At 43.6% G+C, this 23,019-nt stretch overlaps 1 protein-coding gene across 2 annotated transcripts in view; it reads right to left on the bottom strand.

The window, feature by feature from the left end:
• RFTN2 (raftlin family member 2) overlaps positions 1-23,019 on the bottom strand; it is a 48,152-nt gene that overhangs the window by 14,973 nt on the left and 10,160 nt on the right. For both annotated transcript variants that reach the window (XM_081180700.1, XM_081180699.1), the window contains exons 5-7: positions 19,165-19,368; positions 16,193-16,314; positions 12,749-12,852 (exon numbers count right to left, since the gene is read on the bottom strand). In XM_081180700.1, the coding sequence (XP_081036826.1) occupies positions 12,749-12,852; positions 16,193-16,314; positions 19,165-19,368 (430 nt within the window). The remainder of the gene's footprint in view (positions 1-12,748; positions 12,853-16,192; positions 16,315-19,164; positions 19,369-23,019) is intronic.

Raw genomic sequence — 23,019 nt, 5'->3', positions numbered from 1 at the left:
CTTTGGCTGGATTAAGTCAGACAATCTTCAAATGTTTATATCCTCTGCAGGTATAATTTTAGCATCTTTGATGATACAGAACAACATTTTTATTGGATTCGTACAGGAAAACTAGCTTTTGTATTAGTGATTAAGGAAGCTGTGGCCTTGCCTACAGACCAGCAGTCAAGGAAATGCAAAGGAAAGAGGAAGGGTGGCAATTGAAGAGGAAGTGAGAAAGGGCTGGTTGGGATTGGAGGGGGGAGAGATCAAAGGGGCACAATACTCAGGATGGAAGGCGTGAGCATAATAAAAATAGCAGCAAGAGAATGCAGATAAAAATGGGGGTTGAGTCTCTAAAAGTGGGCGACGGAAATTGAACTTCTTATGGAAAGGAATGGGGGGTGGGAAGCAGTCAAAGAAAAAGGATGGCAAGTTGAAGAATCAGACTAACAATGCAATCTTAAACATTTATACTCAGAAGCAGACAGATAGGCAGTGTTTCGCAGTGGTTAGAGTATGACTAAGATCTGGGAGGGACGCGGGTGGCGCTGTGGGTTAAACCACAGAGCCTAGGACTTGCCGATCAGAAGGTCGGCGGTTCGAATCCCCGTGACGGGGTGAGCTCCCGTTGCTCGGTCCTGCTCCTGCCAACCTAGCAGTTCGAAAGCATGTCAAAGTGCAAGTAGATAAATAGGTACCACTCTGGCAGGAAGGTAAACGGCATTTCTGTGCGCTGCTCTGGTTCGCCAAAAGCGGCTTTGTCATGCTGGCTACATGACCCGGAAGCTGTACGCCAGCTCCCTCGGCCAGTAAAGCGAGATGAGCGCCGTAATCCCAGAGTTGGCCACGACTGGAACGAATGGTCAGGGGTCCCTTTAACTTTAAGATCCGGGAGACCAGAATGTCTTTTAGTGACCTTGGGCCAGTCATTGCCTCTCAGCCTAATAAACTACCTCACAGGGTTCATTCATGTGGGAATTAAATGAAAAAAGGCAGAACTATGTATGTCACACCTTGAGCTTTTTGGAGGAAAATGGTGGCATACAAATAGAAGAAATGCACTAATAAATACCACTGAATTCAATAGTGCTTATTCCCTCACCTCTTGAGAGCAAGCCCTACTGATTGATTGATTGATTGGTTGATTGATGATTGATTGATTGATTTAGTTAGTTAGTTAGTATACAGCCCTATACCCATAGATATTGGGACAGTTTGCAACATAAAACTACAATATAATAGGACTTCTCAGTAGACCATGTTGAGATTATGCTGTTAGATTATTTGAGGCTTAAATAAGAAAGGGGTGTCAGGATGTTAGAAGAAGCAAAGGATTGCAGAAAGAAGAAAGACGAAAGCAGAAGTAGAACGTAAGAAGAACAGGTCACAAAATCATTCCTGTGATTTCACAATCCCATCAGCAGTATTAACAAACTTGATAGCAATGACCGTAGACAACGGCCATGAATCTCACTGAAACCAACAGGGCTTCATAAACATATCAACTTTTGTTCTGGCTTGTGGCCAGTCATTTATAGGCTTTCCCCTTGGTGCGAAAGCATCTCTTACGACATTGCAGCCTCCATTTGCTTGCAAATGTAGATTTCAAATGTATTGTCTGTGCATTTTCCTTCTTGGTTTTAATGAGACAGTTGCATTTACAGACAAAAGCAAAAAGGCTAGTAAATAAAGAATCGCCTTATCTCAATATTTGGTTAATTAACTGATTTCTACCCTGCCCTTTCATCCAAAAGGATCCACATGTAAAATGTGCTCCTGTTCAGGGCTCTAGACAGCTATTCTCTCCAAGCTGGGCATCCCATGCTCTTTCCATTTCTCTTTTCCAGTTGACAGTCTACATTCCATCGTTCCTCATTGCGCAGACACCAGTCCGATCTTCTTTGTGTGTGTGAAGATATTTTTGTACTTCTGCAAATCTTGGGATTCCCCCAACCATACTGATACTTCTGTTATTTCACAATGGCCCCATTTTTATTACAATCTTCGCAACACTACTAGTTTGGAACACAGCTAGGTTATTCTTTTTCTCAATTCGGATTGAAGCTGGTTTTTGGGGGGGGGGGCGGAAATGCATGAAGATACAGTATTTCATCCCCTTTATGCATCACTGCCTTGCTGTGGCGAAGAGGCTTGAATAACTCAGAGAAGCCGAGTATGGAAGTGAGAGCTGGACCACAAAGAAGGCTGATCGCCGAAGAATTGATGCTTTTGAATTATGGTGCTGGAGGAGACTCTTGAGAGTCCCATGGACTGCAAGAAGATCAAACCTATCCACTCTTAAGGAAATCAGCCCTGAGTGCTCACTAGAAGGACAGATCGTGAAGCTGAGGCTCCAATACTTTGGCCACCTCATGAGAAGAGAAGACTCCCTGGAAAAGACCCTGATGTTGGGAAAGATGGAGGGCCCAAGGAGAAGGGGACAACAGAGGACAAGATGGTTGGATGGTGTTCTCGAAGCTACCAGCATGCGTGTGACCAAACTGCGGGAGGCAGTGGAAGACAGGAGTGCCTGGGGTGCTCTGGTCCATGGGGCCACGAAGAATCGGACACGACTAAATGACTAAACAACAACAACAACAACAACAGTATTTCATGGAACCCTAGAGTTGGAATTGACCCCAGGGGTCATCTAGTCCAAACCCTGCAATGAAATAATTTCACCTAAGGCATCCATGACAAATCAAAGTCTAAATGCTTTAGACTTGTTAGGCCTTGATGCAACTAAAGTTAGCTAAAACTGAAAGAGAAATCTTGTTTTCAGTGAACTATCTAGAAGTATTGAAAACAATTTTCTATTTCCTGAATCTGGCAAGGGGCAAAATCTATTGCTTTAAAATGTTTCATATTAGATCAAATGCTGGATCGCCATCTTTTTATGTTTGTTGGACAGGGACACATTGCACCTTGAAGGAACAATCCAGACAAGGCTCTGATCCGTTATGTCGGAGTCGCCACCTTTTTTTCCCTTGACAAATGTTCTGTCCCTTTAACAGCTGCTTGATAAAATCCAACAGGTGCAAATCTTCCTGACATGGCGACAGAACTGCTGAATTTCCTCACGCAAATCACAGCTGTCCAAGGCACAGAGCCTTGTCACAAAAAGATGACTGGCTATGGTTGGACGGTTTGTGCTGACTTTCCCTGCATTAAGAAAATTAAGATACTCTGTACAATCTTCCTGTATTATTTTTATCCTCGTCATTTTTATCACCACTCAGTCCACTGCCCAGGCAAGACATTGGTCTAGCACAGGGGTGGCCAACTCTCAAGAGACTGTGATCTACTTTCAGAATTAAAAACTGGCAGTGATCTACTGGGGGATTCAGCTCATAGTTGCTGATTTTTTTTAGGGAGGAGAAAAGCCCCGTTTTTTAGGGGTTTTAAAAAAGCTTTTTTTGGGGGGGGTTAAAGGCAAGGGACAAAGGGGTAAACTCACTCACAAAAAGATTGCTATGGATGAAAACAGCAGCGCAGAGAAAGCTCCATCTTCCCTTCCAGAGATCAAACAACAACGGAGGGCGGGGTGAGGGGGCAGGGAAGGAGTAAATTTTAGCGACGCTAAGGAAAGGGATACAGAGATCCAGCGCGATGTACCAAAACGTCATGTGGATCTACCAGCAGATTGCGATCGACCTGTTGGACATCCCTGGTCTAGCACATCCACTTCCATATGTTGAATCCTGACAAGACAGAAGTATCGTTTTGGGGGGACAGGAGGCTGGCGGGTGTGGAGGACTCCCTGGTCCTGAATGGGGTAACTGTGCCCCTGAAGGACCAGGTGCGCAGCCTGGGAGTTATTCTGGACTCACAGCTGTCCATGGAGGCGCAGGTCAATTCTGTGTCCAGAGCAGCTGTTTATCAGCTCCACCTGGTACGCAGGCTGAGACCCTATCTGCCCACAGACTGTCTCACCAGAGTGGTGTGTGCTCTAGTTATCTCTCGCTTGAATGCGGCAGCTAGACTGGTGACTGGGAGCAGCCGCCGGACCATATAACGCCAGTCTTGAAAGACCTGCACTGGCTCCCAGTACGTTTCCGAGCACAATTCAAAGTGTTGGTGCGGACCTTTAAAGCCCTAAATGGCCTTGGTCCAGTATACCCGAAGGAGCGTCTCCACCTCCATCGTTCTGCCCGGACACTGAGGGCCTTCTGGCGGTTCACTCGCTGCGAGAAGCCAAGTTACAGGGAATTAGGCCTCCCACCAGATGTCAAAGAGAAAAATAACTACCAAACTTTTAGAAGATATCTGAAGGCAGCCCTGTTTAGGGAAGTTTTTAATGTTTAATAGGTTATTGTATTTTAGTGTTTTGTTGGAAGCCGCCCAGAGTGGCTGGGGAAACCCAGTCAGATGGGCGAGGTATAAAAAATACATTATTGTTGTTGTTGTTGTTGTTGTTGTTGTTGTTGTTGTTGTTAAGACATAACCACCAGCAACTGTGCACCCAGCCGCGGCAAAACCCGAACCCTTCTTTGAAATCTTTGGGGGGGCCTCAGCCCCCCCACCCGATGGCACCCCTGACCATTAGGTAAATCAGAATGAATCCTCTGTAAACAGGCTGTCTGGAAGGGCTCCAAATATAAGCAGTTTATTTTATTAAGATAGTTTCACGCAGCACAGTTATTGGGCCTCCTAACCCACTGAACAATCTGAACCTGTCTCTTCCCCCTCATTTCCACTCCCTTTAACTCATTTCCATTTCCCTTTGCTATTGCTGGTTGTTACTTTTGAGCTTCCTACATATTCTTACACTGCCCTGCTGAGTTAACGGGTGGTGCCTCTGGTCCTGCAAGGGGAGTAATTAAAAAGCTGTTTGGGAGCTTTTTTGAGGGGCAGACAGGGACCAACTCTTCCCATCAAATTTGCAGCCCTGCTACTTTTAATTAAAAACAATGTACCGGTATACACAGACATGTACATATACTGGAAGGCTGATACATGCATCTTCTGTGAAACATGTCGCTTGGCATTAAGTACCACCACATACTAGTATGTGCCTAAGGAACCAGTATTCAGGCTATTGAAATAACTCCAAAGATTCCACTGCGAAAGACTAGGGAGGTGAGAGGGGGAGAAGGAAGAAACATCGTATTACATGCAAACCTTCCTGCTAGGTAAAAAAATGTGCAGGATTCTGATCCCAGGAATTTGTCTGGCAACAAGGCATTTCCTTTGCTGTGTACCCTCCTGAACAAAAGCACGGAATAATTAAAATAGTTTGACGACGGCAAAACTTTGATTTTAACAAGGAAGCAGGCGAGTGCTACTTAGACTGGAAGCAAATTTAACATGTGTGATGTCTGGGCTTATTAAAATGCTGAACACGACAATGTCCAGGGGCTTACTTTAATTCACAACTGAGTTGAGTGATGGTGGAATTTCTACTGAATTTCAATGAGGGAGGGAAAGTGCATTAAAAAGGAGTTTCTTTTATAAGTTAAATCTCACACCCCGCTTTCTCTTTTACGCCTTTGCCAAAGAATGCATAACTTAAGCTGACAAGGAGATAGCACGCCACTGCAATTAGTTTACCTTTCTAACACTGTTTTTTGCCTTCCTAACAGTTGTGGTTTTTTTCTTTAATTTGGCTGCTTTGAAGAGTATATTTAGTTCATTTGTCGAAGCTGATAGCTGTTACAAGTTTGTTGAGGGCAGAAAGGCTTCTCTTGCAGTATCCTGGGAAAGGAAATAAAGTTGACTGAAAACCAGGCTTAGGGAGCCGCAGTCATGGCCAGAGGGATGTGCTTCCTATTTCATGACATTTTATACAGAAAGAATTAGAAACAAATTAATTGCCGGAGCTATGTTGGTTTTTGTATATATGGGATTAGACGTTTAATTATTTTTAAAGAGGGCATATTGCACACTTCTTAGGGCTGAATTTGCTAGTGCTCTTCTTTTCATGGGAAGACTTTTGAACCAGGATGACTCTGCAAGAGGAGGTAAAAGGTAAAGGTAAAGGGAGCCCTGACCATTAGGTCCAGTCCATTAGGGCCGACTTTGGGGTTGCGGCGCTCATCTCGCTTTATTAGCCGAGGGAGCCGGAGTACAGCTTCCGGGTCATGTGGCCAGCATGACTAAGCCACTTCTGGCAAACCAGAGCAGTGCACGGAAACGCTGTTTACCTTCCCGCCGGAACGGTACCTATTTATCTACTTGCACTTTGATGTGCTTTCGAACTGCCAGGTTGGCAGGAGCAGGGACCGAGCAACGGGAGCTCACCCCGTCGCGGGGATTCGAACCGCCGACCTTCTGATCAGCAAGTCCTAGGCTCTGTGGTTTAACCCACAGTGCCACCTGCATCCCCTGCAAGAGGAGGAGAGAGGCTTTTTGCCAATTTCCCTCCCCTGTACAGTTCCCTGAAAATCTGCTTCCGATTTTCTGGGACTGGGTAGCTCAGTGGATTAGAATGTGGTGCTCATAACACTAAGGTTGCAGGGGGTTGGACTAGATGATTCTCAGGGTCTCTTCCAAATCTACAATTTGACGATTCTGGGATGGAAGATGGTGGTTGTGGGCTGCAGCAGGAGGAAGGAAGGAATGGCAATAATCATTGCTCTTCCTGTCCTGTTAGCAAAACTGTGAACGGAAGAACTTGGTTGTGGAAGGGCACCAATGGATACAACCCTTAATAAAAACAAGTTAAAAATAACAGCAGCAGATAGTCTATATGTCTATCTAGCCAGCAACGAGAAAAATGAAATGCCTACGTTAGCTCCCAGTACGTTTCTGAGCACAATTCAAAGTGTTGGTGTTGACCTTTAAAGCCCTAAATGGCCTCAATGCAGTATACCTGAAGGAGCGTCTCCACCCCCATTGTTCTGCCCGGACGCTGAGGTCCAGCTCTGAGGGCCTTCTGGCGGTTCCCTCACTGCGAGAAGCAAAGCTACAGGGAACCAAGGCAGAGGGCCTTCTTGGTAGTGGCGCCCGCCCTGTGGAACGCCATCCTTTCAGATGTCAAAGACATAAACAACTACCTGACATTTAGAAGACATCTGAAGGCAGCCCTGTTCGGGGAAGTTTTTAATGTGTGACATTTTAATGTATTTTTAATCTTTGTTGGAAGCTGCGCAGAGTGGCTGGGGAGACCCAACCAGATGGGCAGGGTACAAATAAATTATTATTATTATTATTATTATTATTATTATTATTATTATTATTATTGAAACAGCTCAGCCAGACCCAAAAGTCTTCAAGTCAGGGGAGCTCCTTCTGCTCTCATTTGCTTCACCCCAAAAAAGGAAGAAGATATATGTGGACTGTAGTCCGTGAACATAAGGTGCCTTTAAGGTGCCACGAGACTCTTTTGTTGTTCTGACTGCTAAGTTGCTGGAGATTCACACCTTTTCAAAGCAGTGCAATTGCATCATCACTTGGTGGGATGGCTTGGCGGTCTGCAAAAACTGTTAATTGGTAGACTATGAGTGTGAAAACAAAAACTTCAGAGGGAAGCTAATGAATGCTTCTTTCACTGTTTTATTTATTCTCAAGTGTGTGACTGCTTTTGCTCTAGTAGTTGCACGAGAAGTTTATGCATATGGCTGGATCCAAAGGTTACCGTGAGTAAGGCACCTGTTCAAAAAAGGTACAGTCCCCCTGGTTCCATCTCTGATACCCCAAACCTCACGAGTTGATTTTCAGAGTGCCCAGAGAGATCCAAGGACTTAGCAGGAAAGGCCTGTTATGTGAGTAGAACTCTGCTCTTGTGTCTTAGGAACCAACCCATAATTTCCCATTTTTATTTATTGTTTTTCTTCTGATTTAATTCTCTGCACAGAGCACTGCGCCAGCTGATTTGGGGAAAACAACAGCTCTGTCCTTACATTTAGCACTGAAAGGTACAAGACATTGGGATACTAAAAGTTATTAAGATTCAACAGGAGTTCTGATGTTAAGAGTTCAAAGTCAGTGGCGGGGGGTGCGGGGAGGGAAAGAGAACCGTAGACTGCAGAATATGCTGTTCTGTATTCAGACATGTGATTTGCATTCTTAAGGAAATCCGCCATGTGAAAGACAGCATAAAACCCATCAGACAAATACTAATTAATGTGGCATTTCCTCTGTCTGCCTATTTTTAATTGTTGCTACGTTTACTTTGCAGAATAGATGCCAGCGGAAATGATTTATCAGTTGAAGGACATAACACTGAAATTTTAAATCTAAATCATGTAATGGTTTTGCCAGACATTACACCAGCACTCCAACTCACATATGTGTGCGCCAGAAGCGGGCTTTTGGATGAAGAACCCTAGCAAGATGAGGAATTCATGTGCAGGGTATGTGATTCGCCAACCTGATCTAACACCCTGGGCTATGCAAACAGCAATTGGAATTGCTAGTCAGTAAAGGAGGAGGCCCCCATTTAGTCTTTACTGTTAAACAGTGTATTACTACAGGTTTTGCCTTAAAAAATGGAAAAAGTCTATATGCACACTTTGTTGGAGTGGAGCCCTTCTATTTAAAAGTAGCTGTTATTGTTCCTATTACAGTGGTGCCCCGCAAAACGAATGCCTCGCAAGACGGAAAACTCGCTAGACAAAAGAGTTTTCCGTTTTGGAGGTGCTTCACAAAACAAATCTCCTATGGGCTTGCTTCACAAGACGACAATGTCTTGCGAGTTCCTGCTGGTTTTTTCCCCCTCCCCCCCCTTTCTAAGCCGCTAAGCCGCTTATCAGCTGATCCGATCAGCAGATAAGCCGCTAAAATCCGCTGATAGCGCTGATAGCGCTAAGCCGCTTACCAGCTGATCCGATCAGCAGATAAGCCGCTAAAAGCCTCTAAAAGCCGCTAATAGCGCTAATCCGCTAATCCTTCAATGGGCTTGCTTCGCAAGACGAAAAAAACCGCTAGACGAAGAGAATCACAGAACGGATTCTTTTCGTCTTGCGAGGCACCACTGTACTGTTGTTTATTATTGAGATTTCTTGCCTGCCTTTCACTATGAAGTCCCAGGATGGGTTACAACAGTTTGAAAGCAATTAAAACAGCTCACATGAATACTGTCTCTCCAGAGTGGTGCACGCTCTGGTTATCTCCAGCGTGGACTACTGCAATGCACTCTACGTGGGGCTACCTTTGAAGGTGACTCAGAAACTACAGCTAATCCACAATGCGGCAGCTAGACCAGCAACTGGGAGCGGCCGCCTGGACCATATAACACCAGTCCTGAAAGATCTCCATTGGCCCAATTATTATTATTATTATTATTATTATTATTATTATATAATATTATTGGCCCAAAAATGGAAACAGGAACAACTGCCGACGCTCGAAGAATGGAGAATGAAACTGATGGAGTATGCTGAACTAGACAAACTAACAGGAAAGATCAGATATATACGAGATCAAAAGTGCATTGAAGACTGGGGAAAATTTTCAGACTATCTGAAATTTGTATGTGATGAGCAAATAATGCTAGTGGGATTTCATGAAGTTCTGTGAATGATAGAGGACTATTGTATTGATGAAAACTAAGTGTGTGAAGGTTTATAAAATGCAATATAAAATTAGGAAATGCGTACTTAAAAATTTGAATAATGGATGATTGTCAGAGAGGTTGAAGGAAGTCTAAAAGAGAAAATATGTGATAAATTTAGATTGGATATTATAAATGTATGTTGGAAAATTTAATTTAAAATTTAATTAAAAGAAAGAAAGATCTCCATTGGCTCCTGGTACATTTCTGAGCACAATTCCAAGTGTTGGTGCTGCCCTTTAAAGCCCTGAACGGTTCCATCCATCCTCAGAGAGAGTCTCCACCCCCATCATTGGCTGCATGTGCTGTTGTTAATGCACGTCTGCATCCCACCATGTGGTGGAGATTCCTTAGTCTACCGATGTCTGGAATATTCCCTTAATTTTCTACCTTTATTTCCACAACCATACCCATCATGGCTCAGAAACAGTGCTCATTCAGTATTAGCACATGATAAATCATACCACTCAATAACTCAAATATTATTGTCTGCAAGAGTTGGCTAGTTATGTAATATTTCCGACTTCCTCTACCTCCCCTTTTCTGCTTATGATGCCCCGGTTCCCTTCTACAGGCAATCAAGCCAAGAGCCACTTCCTGTTTGCCCTTAAACGCTTGTTGTGGTTAAAATCTGCAAGGATGTTGATGGAAAGCAATTTGGGACAATTTCCCTTCTGCTGGTTTTTCCTACTTGATCATTTCAGATCCTGAAAAATAGCAAATGCTATGCTGCTCTAAAGGTTTCAGTTGATCAGAAAAAAATGAGCATATTCAGACAACAGCGATACCATGTTCATGCTAAAATGAATGTCTTTTGACAGATGTCTCACTAGTGCATAACAGTTTTTGTGATTCAGTTTTATGACTAGCAACCCAGCCTGATGGGTTATAAATAAATAAATAAATAAATCCCCCAATTTATTTTCCACAACAAAAGTGCAGAAAATATTCAGAATGAAACTATGGGACAAAAAACAAAAACAAAACCGTGATTCTTCTCTTCAAAAAAACCCCCACCAAATATTTCAGGACAGATTTTTAATCAGAGCTCAAGTCTTGATGGAGATTTTCAGGCTACAATTTTTTAAAAACAAAACAGGGAACTCCCAAATCTCAGTTGCTTCTGTTTTTCTTTTCTGTGATAACAATGTACTCTTCTCCCTTAGAAAAAAAACACCCTGCAGTCAAGTATTTTATCAACACTATCTGGAACACTAGCGCTGCTTTTCCACTTAAAAAGAAGAATTGATTCAGAAACTAGGTCAACTCCCTTGGAAAAAAATACGTATTTGCTTGGATCGGTTCCTGAGCTACTCCACCCACCACCAAAATTTTCCTTTCCAAGCAACAAACTTTGTAATTACAGTGAAACGGTCGCTCCTGTTTGAATCTATCACAGACGAGGGGTACCATAATTGTTCTAATTCAGGGATTCCCAAACTCGGGTCTCCAGCTGTTTTTGGACTACAGTTCCCATCACCCCTGACCACTAGTCCTGCTAAGCTAGGGTTGATGGGAGTTGCAGTCCAAAAACAGCTGGAGACCCTCACAATGAGGTAAGAAACCCAACAGCTGCTGCTTACAAACAGAAATGAGAAACGTCCCTCCTCAGGCTGACTTGGTTAACTGTGTGAGTGTCTGGAGGCGGTTAGAGGATGGATGGCAGCTAACAGATTGAGGTTGAATCCTGACAAGAAGTACTGTTTTGGGGGGACAGGGGGTGGGCAGGTCTGGGGGATTCCCTGGTCCTGAATGGGGTAACTGTGCCCCTGAAGGACCAGGTGCGCAGCCTGGGAGTCATTTTGGACTCACAGCTGTCCATGGAGGCACAGGTCAAATCTGTATCCAGGGCAGCTGTTTACCAGCTCCATCTGGTACGTAGGCTGAGACCCTATCTGCCCGCAGACTGTCTCGCCAGAGTGGTGCATGCTCTGGTTATCTCTCGCTTGGGCTACTGCAATGCGCTCTATGTGGGGCTACCTTTGTTTTGTTTTAATAAATTTTTTATTGGGTTTTCACAATTTATATAAACACACAATACACAACACAGACAGACAAACACAAAGACAAACATACATAATTTCAAATCTTAATTTCTTAACCACTTTCCCTGACTTCCCCACACCTCCCCTTCTTGCATCCTAATTCCAATAGTTAACTCAGCAAGTTCTTATCTCCCACTTTTGCCTTATTAATATTTTACTTAATTCTTCTTAATTAACCAAATTTAACTTATAAGCCTCAATTAAACCACAATACTCATCATTTACGTCCTTTTCTAAGGTCGACCCAAGTTCCCTTCCACAGATTTCCCAATTTTTATATTAATTACAAAACATACTAACAAAAAACAACATAAAATTATACACCCTTTGGATTCCAAAACTCTCCCCCCCCCCTTTCCCGGTGGGGCTACCTTTGAAGGTGACCTGGAAACTGCAATTAATCCAGAATGTGGCAGCTAGACTGGTGACTAGGACTGGCCGCCGGGACCACATAACACCGGTCCTGAGAGATCTGCATTGGCTCCCAGTACATTTCCGAGCACAATTCAAAGTGTTGGTGCTGGCCTTGAAAGCCCTAAACGGCCTCAGTCCTGTAGACCTGAAGGAGCGTCTCCACCCCCATCATTCAGCCCAGACACTGAGGTCCAGTGCAGAGGGCCTTCTGGCGGTTCCCTCACTGCGAGAAGTGAGGCTACAGGGAACCAGACAGAGGGCCTTCTTGGTAGTGGCGCCCACCCTGTGGAACACCCTCACTTCAGATGTGAGGGAAATAAGTAGCTATCCTATCTTTAAAAGACATCTGAAGGCAGCCCTGTTTAGGGAAGTTTTTAATATTTAATGCTGTACAGTTTTTAACATTTGATTGGGAGCCACCCAGAGGGGCTGGGGAAACTCAGCCAGATGGGCGGGGTATAAATAATAATAATAATAATAATAATAATAATAATAATAATAATAACAACAACTATTATTATTATTATTATTATTATTATTATTATTATTATTATTATTATTATTATTAATATAGTCAGGAGGGACGGAGACCCTGCTCAGCATTTAAATTTTTGATGTGCATGTGACTCATTTGAAAGCCCTTGATTGGCGCTCCTGGAGAACCGTGCCTCTGAGACAGAGCTGTTCGGTTGAAAGCAGAAGCCCTGCCTACCAGGTGGCGTCACCTCAGACCCCGTGTGCTGTCAGGAGCAGGTATGTCCCCGCAAGCCGGGCTGCCATGCACTAGGGAGAGAAAGGCACCGTTTTCATCTACCTGTCCAGTCGGATGATTGGAGTAGGCAGCACACACGTCAAAAGCCAACCGAACTCAGCCAAGGTGTGTAGCAAAGGACCATAATCCGTTTTGATTTCACTGCCCTATATAAAAAAAACACACAGAGGCATTAGTATATTTGGGGAGAGCAGCAAGCATTTCCACAAGCCAAATACAGTACCTCGGGTTACATACGCTTCTGGTTAGATACGCTTCAGGTTACAGACTCCGCTAACCCAGAAATAGTACCTCGGGTTAAGAACTTTGCTTCAGGATGAGAACAGAAATCGTGGTCCGGCGGCACGGCAGCAGCGGGAGGCCCCATTAGCTAAAGTGGTGCTTCAGGTTAAGAACAGTTTCAGGTTAAGAACGGACCTCCGGAACGAATTAAGTACAAGATTTCTGTTCTCATCCTGAAGCAAAGTTCTTAACCCGAGGTACTATTTCTGGGTTAGCGGAGTCTGTAACCTGAAGCGTCTGTAACCTGAAACATATGTAACCCGAGGTACCACTGTATTATTATTATTGACTATCAGCTAAAAACTGAGGGCGGGTGGGTCGGGAAAAGCGGCGAGGGAACGAACAGGTAGAGCCCCAGGTACGGGCTGGTTAAATGGGCAGATCTGAGGGAACCCTACCCGCTCTGTTGGCTCCGCCCCCTGGCACAGCCCAAGTCCCAGCCGGCATCCCCATTTGCCAAAGCAGGGTGCAGGCTAGGATCCAGTTCCTGATAGGCGGCGGGGGCATCTGCCCCCCCCCCATCAGGAAGGGCACGGCAGTTCTAATGCCTGATTAATCCCATGACTGAAAAAGAATGTGTGTGGCAGGCAGATGAACTCTGGAAAATGGCATTATTGGCCCAACACAATTAACTCTGCTAAACCTGAGAAGTTAGATAGCTCAGACAATTACTGGCAAAGTCTGTTTATGTTATTTGGCTATTCTTGGTTATTTAGCTATTCAAACTTGGTAAAATTGCATTGGATCTGATTTGCATGTTATACTCACATACAAATTTCATCTCCCCTCTTTTCCCCATCCCCAGTTGTTATTTGTTATTATAATTACTTTACTATGTTATTACTATAACTTTAATGCATGCCCTGCCCTTCCTCTCATGACAGAAGCAAAAAGAAAAGGAAAAAGGATGTTATGGGCCTGATTGACCTTTAACTCTGTCGCTGAACTGAGAGCAAACAAGGAAATTATGAGGAGTCTGTGATTCTGCTTTCTTCATTAATGCTGCCTCTGATCAAACATAGCAATTGTTTGTGGGAGAAATCTGGATATTCTGCCAAAGCCACTTTTGCTGATGAGGAAACAAGCCATGTTTAAAATGAAAAGGTAAGTTTGCTACTTCTTCCTTCTGTTTGAATGCATGGTCATCAGAATTGAGCCATTGGGTGGTATAATACAACAAAGTAGTTCTGAAGTAGTTCTGTGAGTACTAGGATTTCCTTTTACACAATGGAACTTCCTCTCCCTGCATGTCCCCATACTTCAAATTTACTCAGGAGGGAGAACAGATTTATGGGGTGTGCAGGAGGCACACGGGGAGAGGAAGCTCAGTTGCCCAGCCAAATGCTCCTGTGCTAACAGAACTACTTTACTAGATACTGTATTTTTTGCTCTATAAGACTCACTTTTTCCCTCCTAAAAAGTAAGGGGAAATGTCTGTGCGTCTTATGGAACGAATGCAGGCTGCGCAGCTATCCCAGAAGCCAGAACAGCAAGAGGGATTGCTGCTTTCACTGCGCACCGATCCCTCTTGCTGTTCTGGCTTCTGGGATTCAGAATATTTTTTTTCTTGTTTTCCTCCTCCAAAAACTAGGTGCGTCTTGTGGTCTGGTGCGTCTTATAGAGCGAAAAATACGGTGCTTATTTTATGCACTACTTCCCCTTACTTTTTTTTAAAAAAAGTCTTACCCTTCCAAAGTTAAGGATTTTTGAAACGCAATATAATTTAAAAGTAGAATGCCTAGTGGTTAGAAAAGCTGCTCTCACCCCCAAAGCAGGGTGGGGGAAAAAATATTCCGAAGGCAAACACATTTTTGAGAGGCCACCTTGATTGGTGAACTTAACAAGTCAGCTAATTGTGCTTCTTCATTTCCTAGAAACCAGTTCCATCATTTAAGCAAGAATCATAGAATCATAGAGTTGGAAGAGACCACAAGGGCCATCGAGTCCAACCCCCTGCCAAGCATTGCAACAAGAGGTTCAGTTTTTCCAGCAGAAGCTGCCACCACATATATACTGTCAGCAGTACAGTGGCTAATTTCTTTGGCCCAAACCAAACATCAACCCGAACCCATGTGTGGTTTTTCAGGTTTGTCTGCCAGGCGTATTTTGCACGAAATGTTCAAATAAGAATGTGTGACGCAGAAATCGCAATATACGACTGTGGCCAGCTCCTGATATTTATTCAGAGGCTTCTTGCTGAATGAAATAATCTGCTATGATGTATTTTAAGTAGCAGATACAGTGGTACCCCGCAAGACGAATGCCTCGCAAGACGGAAAACCCGCAAGACGAAAGGGTTTTCTGTTTTGGAGGCGCTTCGCAAGACGAATTTCCCTATGGGCTTGCATCGCAAGACGAAAGCCCATAGGGAAATGCTGGCGGTCAGGAGCAAAGACTTTCGCCCACAGCCGGCCTTCAGAAGAGGACCTCTTCTGAAGGCCGGCGGGGGGCAAAAGTCTTTGCTCCCCCCCCGCCTGCCTCCCCCCCGCCTGCCCCGGGCGATCTTAAAATGCTGGCGGGCGGGAGCGAAGCGTTCGCTGCCGACCCCCAGCATTTTAAAATCTCCCCGTGTCCTGGGAAGATTTTAAAATGCTGGGGGTCGGGAGCGAAGCGCTGCAGACCCCCAGCATTTTAAAATCTCCCCGTGTCCTGGGAAGATTTTAAAATGCTGGGGGTCGGGAGCGAAGCGCTGCAGACCCCCAGCATTTTAAAATCTCCCCGTGTCCTGGGAAGATTTTAAAATGCTGGGGGTCGGGAGCGAAGCCGGACCTGGTCTGAAGTCGGTTTCCCTAGGAACGCATTAATTGATTTTCAATGCATTCCTATGGGAAACCGTGCATCGCAAGACGAAAAAACCGCAAGACGAAGAGAATTGCGGAACGAATTAATTTCGTCTTGCGAGGCACCACTGTACTACGATCTGCTAGTGTGTGCCTCAAAAGTTTGAATCGGTATGTAACCTTAAAGGCCTGACCAACATCTACACTATCAATATTTCCTTAGTAACATTTATGTATTAGTTAAGAGCGTTTACAAGAAAATATAGTAATTGGGTTTTCCAACTCAGTTGCACCCATTTTACAGACTGGCTTATACTGATTTACTAATTTGAACTAAATTTGTAATCAGTATCATTCTGAATCTGGAGACAAACAAACCTATGAGACTAACTTGCATACATAAAAACAAAAACAAGGCATTTACCTCAATTACAGTCCATTGTTCTACAACAATGGCATCATTTCCTTTCCTGTTTGAACCGGGCACTCCTGTGCCTTCTTCTTCATATATAAATAAGCCTTCTAATGATTTGGGCAAGTAGTCAGCTAGGGAAACAAGAAAAGAAGGAAGTAAGTGATAGAAACCTTGAATTGTTAAGAAATATATCATTAATGTAGCTGCTTTTTATTACATTCAAATTAGGGTGTTTTTCTTCCTATTCTGTCTTAGCACGTCAGCACTCTTCTGTGTTTGGAGTCTACAGGGGAAAATAATGTCACCTTTACTAACTAAACTGATCGTGGAATCAAGGGTGGATTGCACCAGCTTCTAGTGCTATTCTCCATGAGAGATTACACACACACACACACACACACACACACACACACACGTGCACGCACACACGCACACACACACACACACCCCTCTGGTATGGAATTACTGTGTAGAAGAAATATGTCATTTCCCTCTCCTAAAGAGCCTGTAAAAAGGAGGTACCCGATTCCTGGCACATTGCATGTGCTAGATATGTGTGTGTGTGTGTGTGTGTGTGTGTGTGAGAGAGAGAGAGAGAGAGAGAGAGAGAAACAGTGCCTGAACTGTTGTCCTCTGATCTGTTGTAGTTGTATAATGTTCAGATGACCTCTGTCTGCATGCCTCTCTCACACACACTTCTTAGGATATTAAGGACCACTGGATGGTTGAGTACTGTCCAGGCGACTATGAGGTTGCGGCGCTCATCTCGCTTTCAGGCCAAGGGAGCCAGCGTTTGTCCACAGACAGCTTTCCGGGTCAAGTGGCCAGCATGACTAAACCACTTCTGGCGCAACAGAACACCGTGACGGAAACCAGAGCGCACGGAAACACAGTTTACCTTCCCGCCACAGTGATACCTATTTATCTACTTGCACTGGTGTGCTTTTGAACTGCTAGGTTGGCAGGAGCTGGGACAGAGCAATGGGAGCTCATCCCGTCGCGGGGATTCAAACCGCTGACCTTCCGACTGGCAAGCCCAAGAGGCTCAGTGGTTTAGACCACAGCGCCACCAGCATATACCAGGATGTCGCACCCTCACACATTATCATCGCTGTGAAGAATGCTGCAGAATGAAGTGAGCCCAGAAGTGACATCATCAGTGTGAGACATTGGGAGCACACTCTTCCTTCTGTCTCTTAACACATGACCATTTTAGAGGTCCTTTTGAGAACAGATCCTTTTCCTACAGATCGACCCAGGGCATCATTTTCTACTTCCAAGTAACGGCGCTAGCAACTTGTGGAGTCCCCACACTTAATTCCACAATCTGTTACGTTACTATACTGTATGTACTTTTCTCTGTAAATGCCAAACACAGTTAATCACCCATGACATACTAAAACAAAATCTAGAAAGGTTTAGTTTCCAAAGATAAAGGAATAAAAACATTTTAATAAATATATCTAATTGCCATATTAAAATTGTTTATGTTCAACTATTTTCCACACAGGGAAAATCAGTTATGGAAAGCATTAAAATGAACATTAATAGCCAAATGATAACATTAAGAAGACCTCTTAAATGAACCACGTTATTGTTTGTTTAAATTTACTTTATGTTAATGTGTAAAGTATAAAGCACTAAGCAGGCATAAAATTACTCACTTAAGAGGTTTTCTTAATGTTATCATTTAGCTATTAATGCTTCTCACTTGAATATCTTCCATACAAGGACTGTGTGAAATCTTTGTCAGAAGCAGCTCTTCAGAGAAGAGACCTCACACAAAGAAACTGTTCTTGATGCCCTTTGTTCCATTCATACCCAACTATCACAAACAGTGATAATAACAGTAAAGAAATGAATATTGGGTGAAAAATTAGCATGCTACTTTAAAGAACTTGAAGCTTTTCAGTTACCAAACAATCACTGAAGCCCAAACTTCCAATCACATAAGTAACCAATTATGTGCTATTCTCTTGCTTCAGAAACATCCATATCAAATAGGGTATCCTAAAAGACACTTTTTATATGCATTTTGATGCATTACTAGAGCTATGAATGGTATCACAAAATTCAGAAAAACAAAAGACAACTGTGTTCCTATCCGTGTATTAATTTAGGAGTTGTGAATCAGGTCGGTTCACTCACAAACACCCCTAATTTTTTGCCATCTAATTCTCTAAGAAAAATTAATGTTGTTAGAAAAATATTACTTGTTGAAAAAATAGAATATTTCTCTACTATTTGTGTCTTCCCTCACAATAATCATTTCTTTCTTCCTACACTTATTGTACAACATTGATTAATGTAGTAGATAGGTAGCCGTGTTGGTCTGCCATAGTCAAAATAAAAAAATTCCTTCCAGTAGCACCTTAAAGACCAACTAAGTGAGTTCTTGGTATGAGCTTTCGTGTGCATGCACACTTCTTCAGATACACTGAAACAGAAGTTGCCAGATCCTTCTATATAGTGAGAAGGTGGGGAGGGGTGTTACTCAGAAGGGTGGTGGGAATGGGAGATAGGCAGATAGCTGAGAGAGCCTCTTGACAACTCTTAACGACTGTAATAGGTCTTACAGGAAAAGGCAAGGGGTGGGAAGGTGAGAAATGGTTTAGTTATGTATAGTGAGATAAGAATCCAATGTCTTTGTTCAGTCCAGGTCTTTTGAACTAAGTTAGTTCTTGGTATGAGCTTTCGTGTGCATGCACACTTCTTCAGATACACTGAAACAGAAGTTGCCAGACCAAACTTAAAACCATGAAAAGACCTGGACTGAAGAAGTGTGCATGCACACGAAAGCTCATACCAAGAACTAACTTAGTTGGTCTTTAAGGTGCTACTGGAAGGAATTTTTTTTATTTTAACATTGATTAAGTAAGAGAAGCCACTACATTATCTAGGTCCTTTACTGTTCTGAAATAAATAATACTATTATCGCCCTTTTTCAGGTGCAAAGAGACTAATGGTATGATTCCAGTTACCTTTAGAAGCCTCCCAGTGTACGAATGAATCAATTAAGGACAACCCTTGTTTGTAATAAAAGGTGGTTAACTCTAGCCAGTCGGCATCCAAAGTACTAATCACTGGTCCTTTCCTTGACACTTTTAGAGACAAGACACCGTCGTGATATGTCCAAGAGGTGGAATCATCCTCGAAGACGTTGAAGACTGTATACAATCTGTTATCTGATAAGATATTAGAAAAAAAAGAAGTCAGGGATAATGAGGGCAAACCATATGCGTCACGCGTTTGCCCATGTGGCTCATCGGAAGTGGAAACAAGTCTGCATGTATTGCTGCATTGTAGTTACTACGAGGATCTACGCCAGACCTTTATTGCCCCAGTTCTACAAAAGCGTAAAAATGAACCAGAACTCCAACGTCTGAGAGCCTTGATAGAAGATAAGGTTCCTGAAATTACGACCAATGCGGCCAAATTTTGTGTAGCCGCTATTAGGCGCAGGAAACAAGAGCTTTCCAATGTCAATATGCAGGCGAAGGCAAATACTTAATTTTATGTATGTTGTCTAATTTTAAATTGCTGTTATGGCCTAATTTGTATTGAAATTGTCCTTTGTTTTTTCTGGTGTTATGCTTCGCTGACTAGCTGTACGAGTTAATCTGGTCTGTGACCGTTTAATAAAATTTGATTTGAATGAGGGCTTGGAGGAATGGAGTAACTAAGATTACCCTTTTAAAAATGGAACACTTATCAAGAGCAGTTATCAGTATTTCAAGTGGAGAGAACAAACTTGTCCATAGATCATGACATAAAGCCTCAACATGGCGAATGAAAACCGTTTAAACTCAAGTGGGGTGTTGAAAGTCAATATGCTGGAAGCTTCTGAGCCAACAGACAACTTAATAGAGGTGCTTAACATTTGAAATCCTCCTTCTCCTTAGACAGAACAAGGTTGTCTCATCTTTGAGTTCTTTTCCTAACTCTCAAAATGCTCATTCTCTGTCTCTTTTTGAGTTGGACAGCTCTGCTTTTGAATCTTCCCTGCCCAGTCCTAGGCACTTTGCCCGTCTTGTTTTACATCCCCTTTCTCAGTGCTCTAATTTTCTCATCTATCCAATCTATTTTTACACTGCTGGCATCTCACGGCATAATCTGGTCTCTGCAATTATGCTGCCGACATCCCTTCACAGAGTTCTGATTCCCTCCCCCCCCAAACTGAACTTCAGACAACGGCAACTTCCTTTTCAACATTTCCAAGATTCACCTTTCCCACTCTGCGCATACTTGCCTAAGTTGCTATAACTTTCTTCTTGATTACCTATCTTCGTGCCGTTCTTCGGTTAATACAGAATGCCTACACTGCCTCTGTCTGGAAAATGCAAAGACCTTAGGAGCTTTATTTGTTTGTAAGACCTTCATAGAACAGTTTCCTTAAGCCACAAATGGTTTATACTGCTCCCCTCCTCCAGTAGTTAAAACCACATTGTGTTAAATAGAAAATGGGGAAGAAGATGGAGAAGAGCATGATTTGATCCAGTGTGGGCACAGCCACATGGGACTGTATGTCAACAAAGTTGACAAAGTTCTGTTTCACCATCACCACGTCACCTGCTGGCATGCCTACTGATGGTGTAACTGGTGATTAGGAGAAATGGGAGGTTAATGCATATTTGCTTGAGCTGAATGTGCAATCCAAGTAACTTGTAGGAAAGTCAGGGAGCTAAATGGGGATGCTCACAGACCAGGGATGCACAAATCTGTTAATTCTTGTTTCTTTCAGTTTCTCAAGCTTGAGTTCAGTACTCCACAATACCATATCAGTTTACTTAAAACAAAAAACAACCCAACTCCTTTTGAAAATTCACCATTATTTCCAAAAATTCCTCATCATACTCATTTCGCAAGATATTTTTGTCAAATGTATTTTTTTCCCCAAAACCATTTCCCCTAATGTAATTCATTGTTTTGTATGTTGTTTTCACTTACACGTGCATTTTATGCACACTTGAGCCCAGTATATGCACACACAGCTCCTGGGGGGAAAATTGCACTGGAAAATTTGGAGAAGTGCTGTTCTCATAGGCTAGTCGTGTTTCAGTCTGTGCATCGTTTCAGTAACTGCAAATTAAGTAGGTTGGCCTTTAAATGCAAATTCAATTGAAATTCTGCCCCATTCATAGCACAGACCCCCTGTTCCTACTGAAGGCCATCCTGTTGCTGTGTGTAGCACACCCACATGCCTGCTTCCATCCACATTTGTAGCTGGGGTTGGGGAGGTGGCAAAACAGGTCCATCAGGTTTATGGGGACCTTCTGGATAAGGGCACTGTGCCTGCATGTAATAAAGGTAAAGGGACCCCTGACCATTAGGTCCAGTCATGGATGACTCTGGGGTTGCGGCGCTCATCTTGCTTTACTGGCCGAGGGAGCCAGCGTACAGCTTCCGGGTCATGTGGCCAGCATGACTAAGCCACTTCTGGCGAACCAGAGCAGCGCACAGAAACACTGTTTACCTTCCCGCCAGAGCAGTACCTATTTATCTACTTGCACTTTGACGTGCTTTCGAACTACTAGGTTGGCAGGAGCAGGGACCGAGCAACAGGAGCTCACCCCGTCACGAAGATTTGAACCACCGACCTTCTGATCGGCAAGCCCTAGGCTCTGTGGTTTAGACCACAGCGCCACCTGCGTCCCCGCCTACACGTAATAATGACCAGTAATTAAATTTCAAGATCACAAAACCACATACTAGCAATTGAGACTACACCCAATGACCATCATATTCCTTGAAGCAATGCCACGCAAAATAGATGGATTTTGCAACCTTTCTGTAATGCTATCAGGGACACGCTATTTCTGACCTCATTCAGGAGGACATTCCAAAACCTCAGGGTGACCGCAGCAAAGGCCCTGTGACCAGCTGCTGATGGCTGCCTCATGTGAAAATATGGAGCAACCCTTTCTCTGAGGACTGCAGCTGGCAAAGGGACTCACACAGAGAGAGGCAGTTCCCTGAATTAGGTTTGTTTCAGGCTGTGAAGTCAGCACCAACATGTTGAGCTGGGCCCAAAGTTACACTGGAGTTACATTGGAACGGGTTACCTATGTTCTTGCCACAACCATCAGCAGATGGGCTGAAGCATTTTGTAAATATTTATTTTATTTAAAAATAAACAATCAGATATCAGGGCGGTATGCAGCATAAAAGCACACCACACCCCATCAAAAACAAGAAATCAGCAAAAAAAATTCAAACAGACTAAAACTTGTTCAGTTAAATTAATATAATCTATTAAAATGCATGGGCAAATAAAAATGCTGTTGACTGCTATCAAACGACAGCAGTGTTGGCCCCAGGCGAACCTCTTTGGAGAGGACCTTACAATAACGAGAATGTCATTGTCAAGAAAGCCCTCGCCTCTTCTGGATTCTCTTATACCACAGGGGTGGCAAACTTGCGCCTCTCCAGATTGTGGGGACCCATCCCTGTTGTGGAAGTTCATCTTCAAGAGCAGCCTCACTTAAGAGTGAAGATAAAGGACGCCTGGACGGTTAAGTCCAGTCAAAGGCAACTATGGGGTTGTGGCGTTCATCTCACTCCAGGCCGAGGGAGCCGGTATTTGTCCACAGACAGCTTTCCGGGTCATGTGGCCAGCATGACTAAAGTGCTTCTGGAGCAATGGGACACCGTGACGGAAGCTAAAATGCATGGAAATGCCGTTTACCTTTCCACCACAGTGGTACCTATTTATCTACTTGCATTGGTGTGCTTTCGAACTGCTAGGTTGGCAGGAGCTGGGACAGAGCAACGGGAACTCACTCAGTCACAGGGATTCGAACCACCAACCTTCTGCTCGGCAAGCCGAAGAGGCTTGG

Source organism: Podarcis bocagei, assembly GCF_964188305.1.
Source record: "Podarcis bocagei genome assembly, chromosome: 1".
Classification (NCBI taxonomy): domain Eukaryota; kingdom Metazoa; phylum Chordata; class Lepidosauria; order Squamata; family Lacertidae; genus Podarcis; species Podarcis bocagei.
This window is presented reverse-complemented; position numbering and strand designations above follow the sequence as displayed.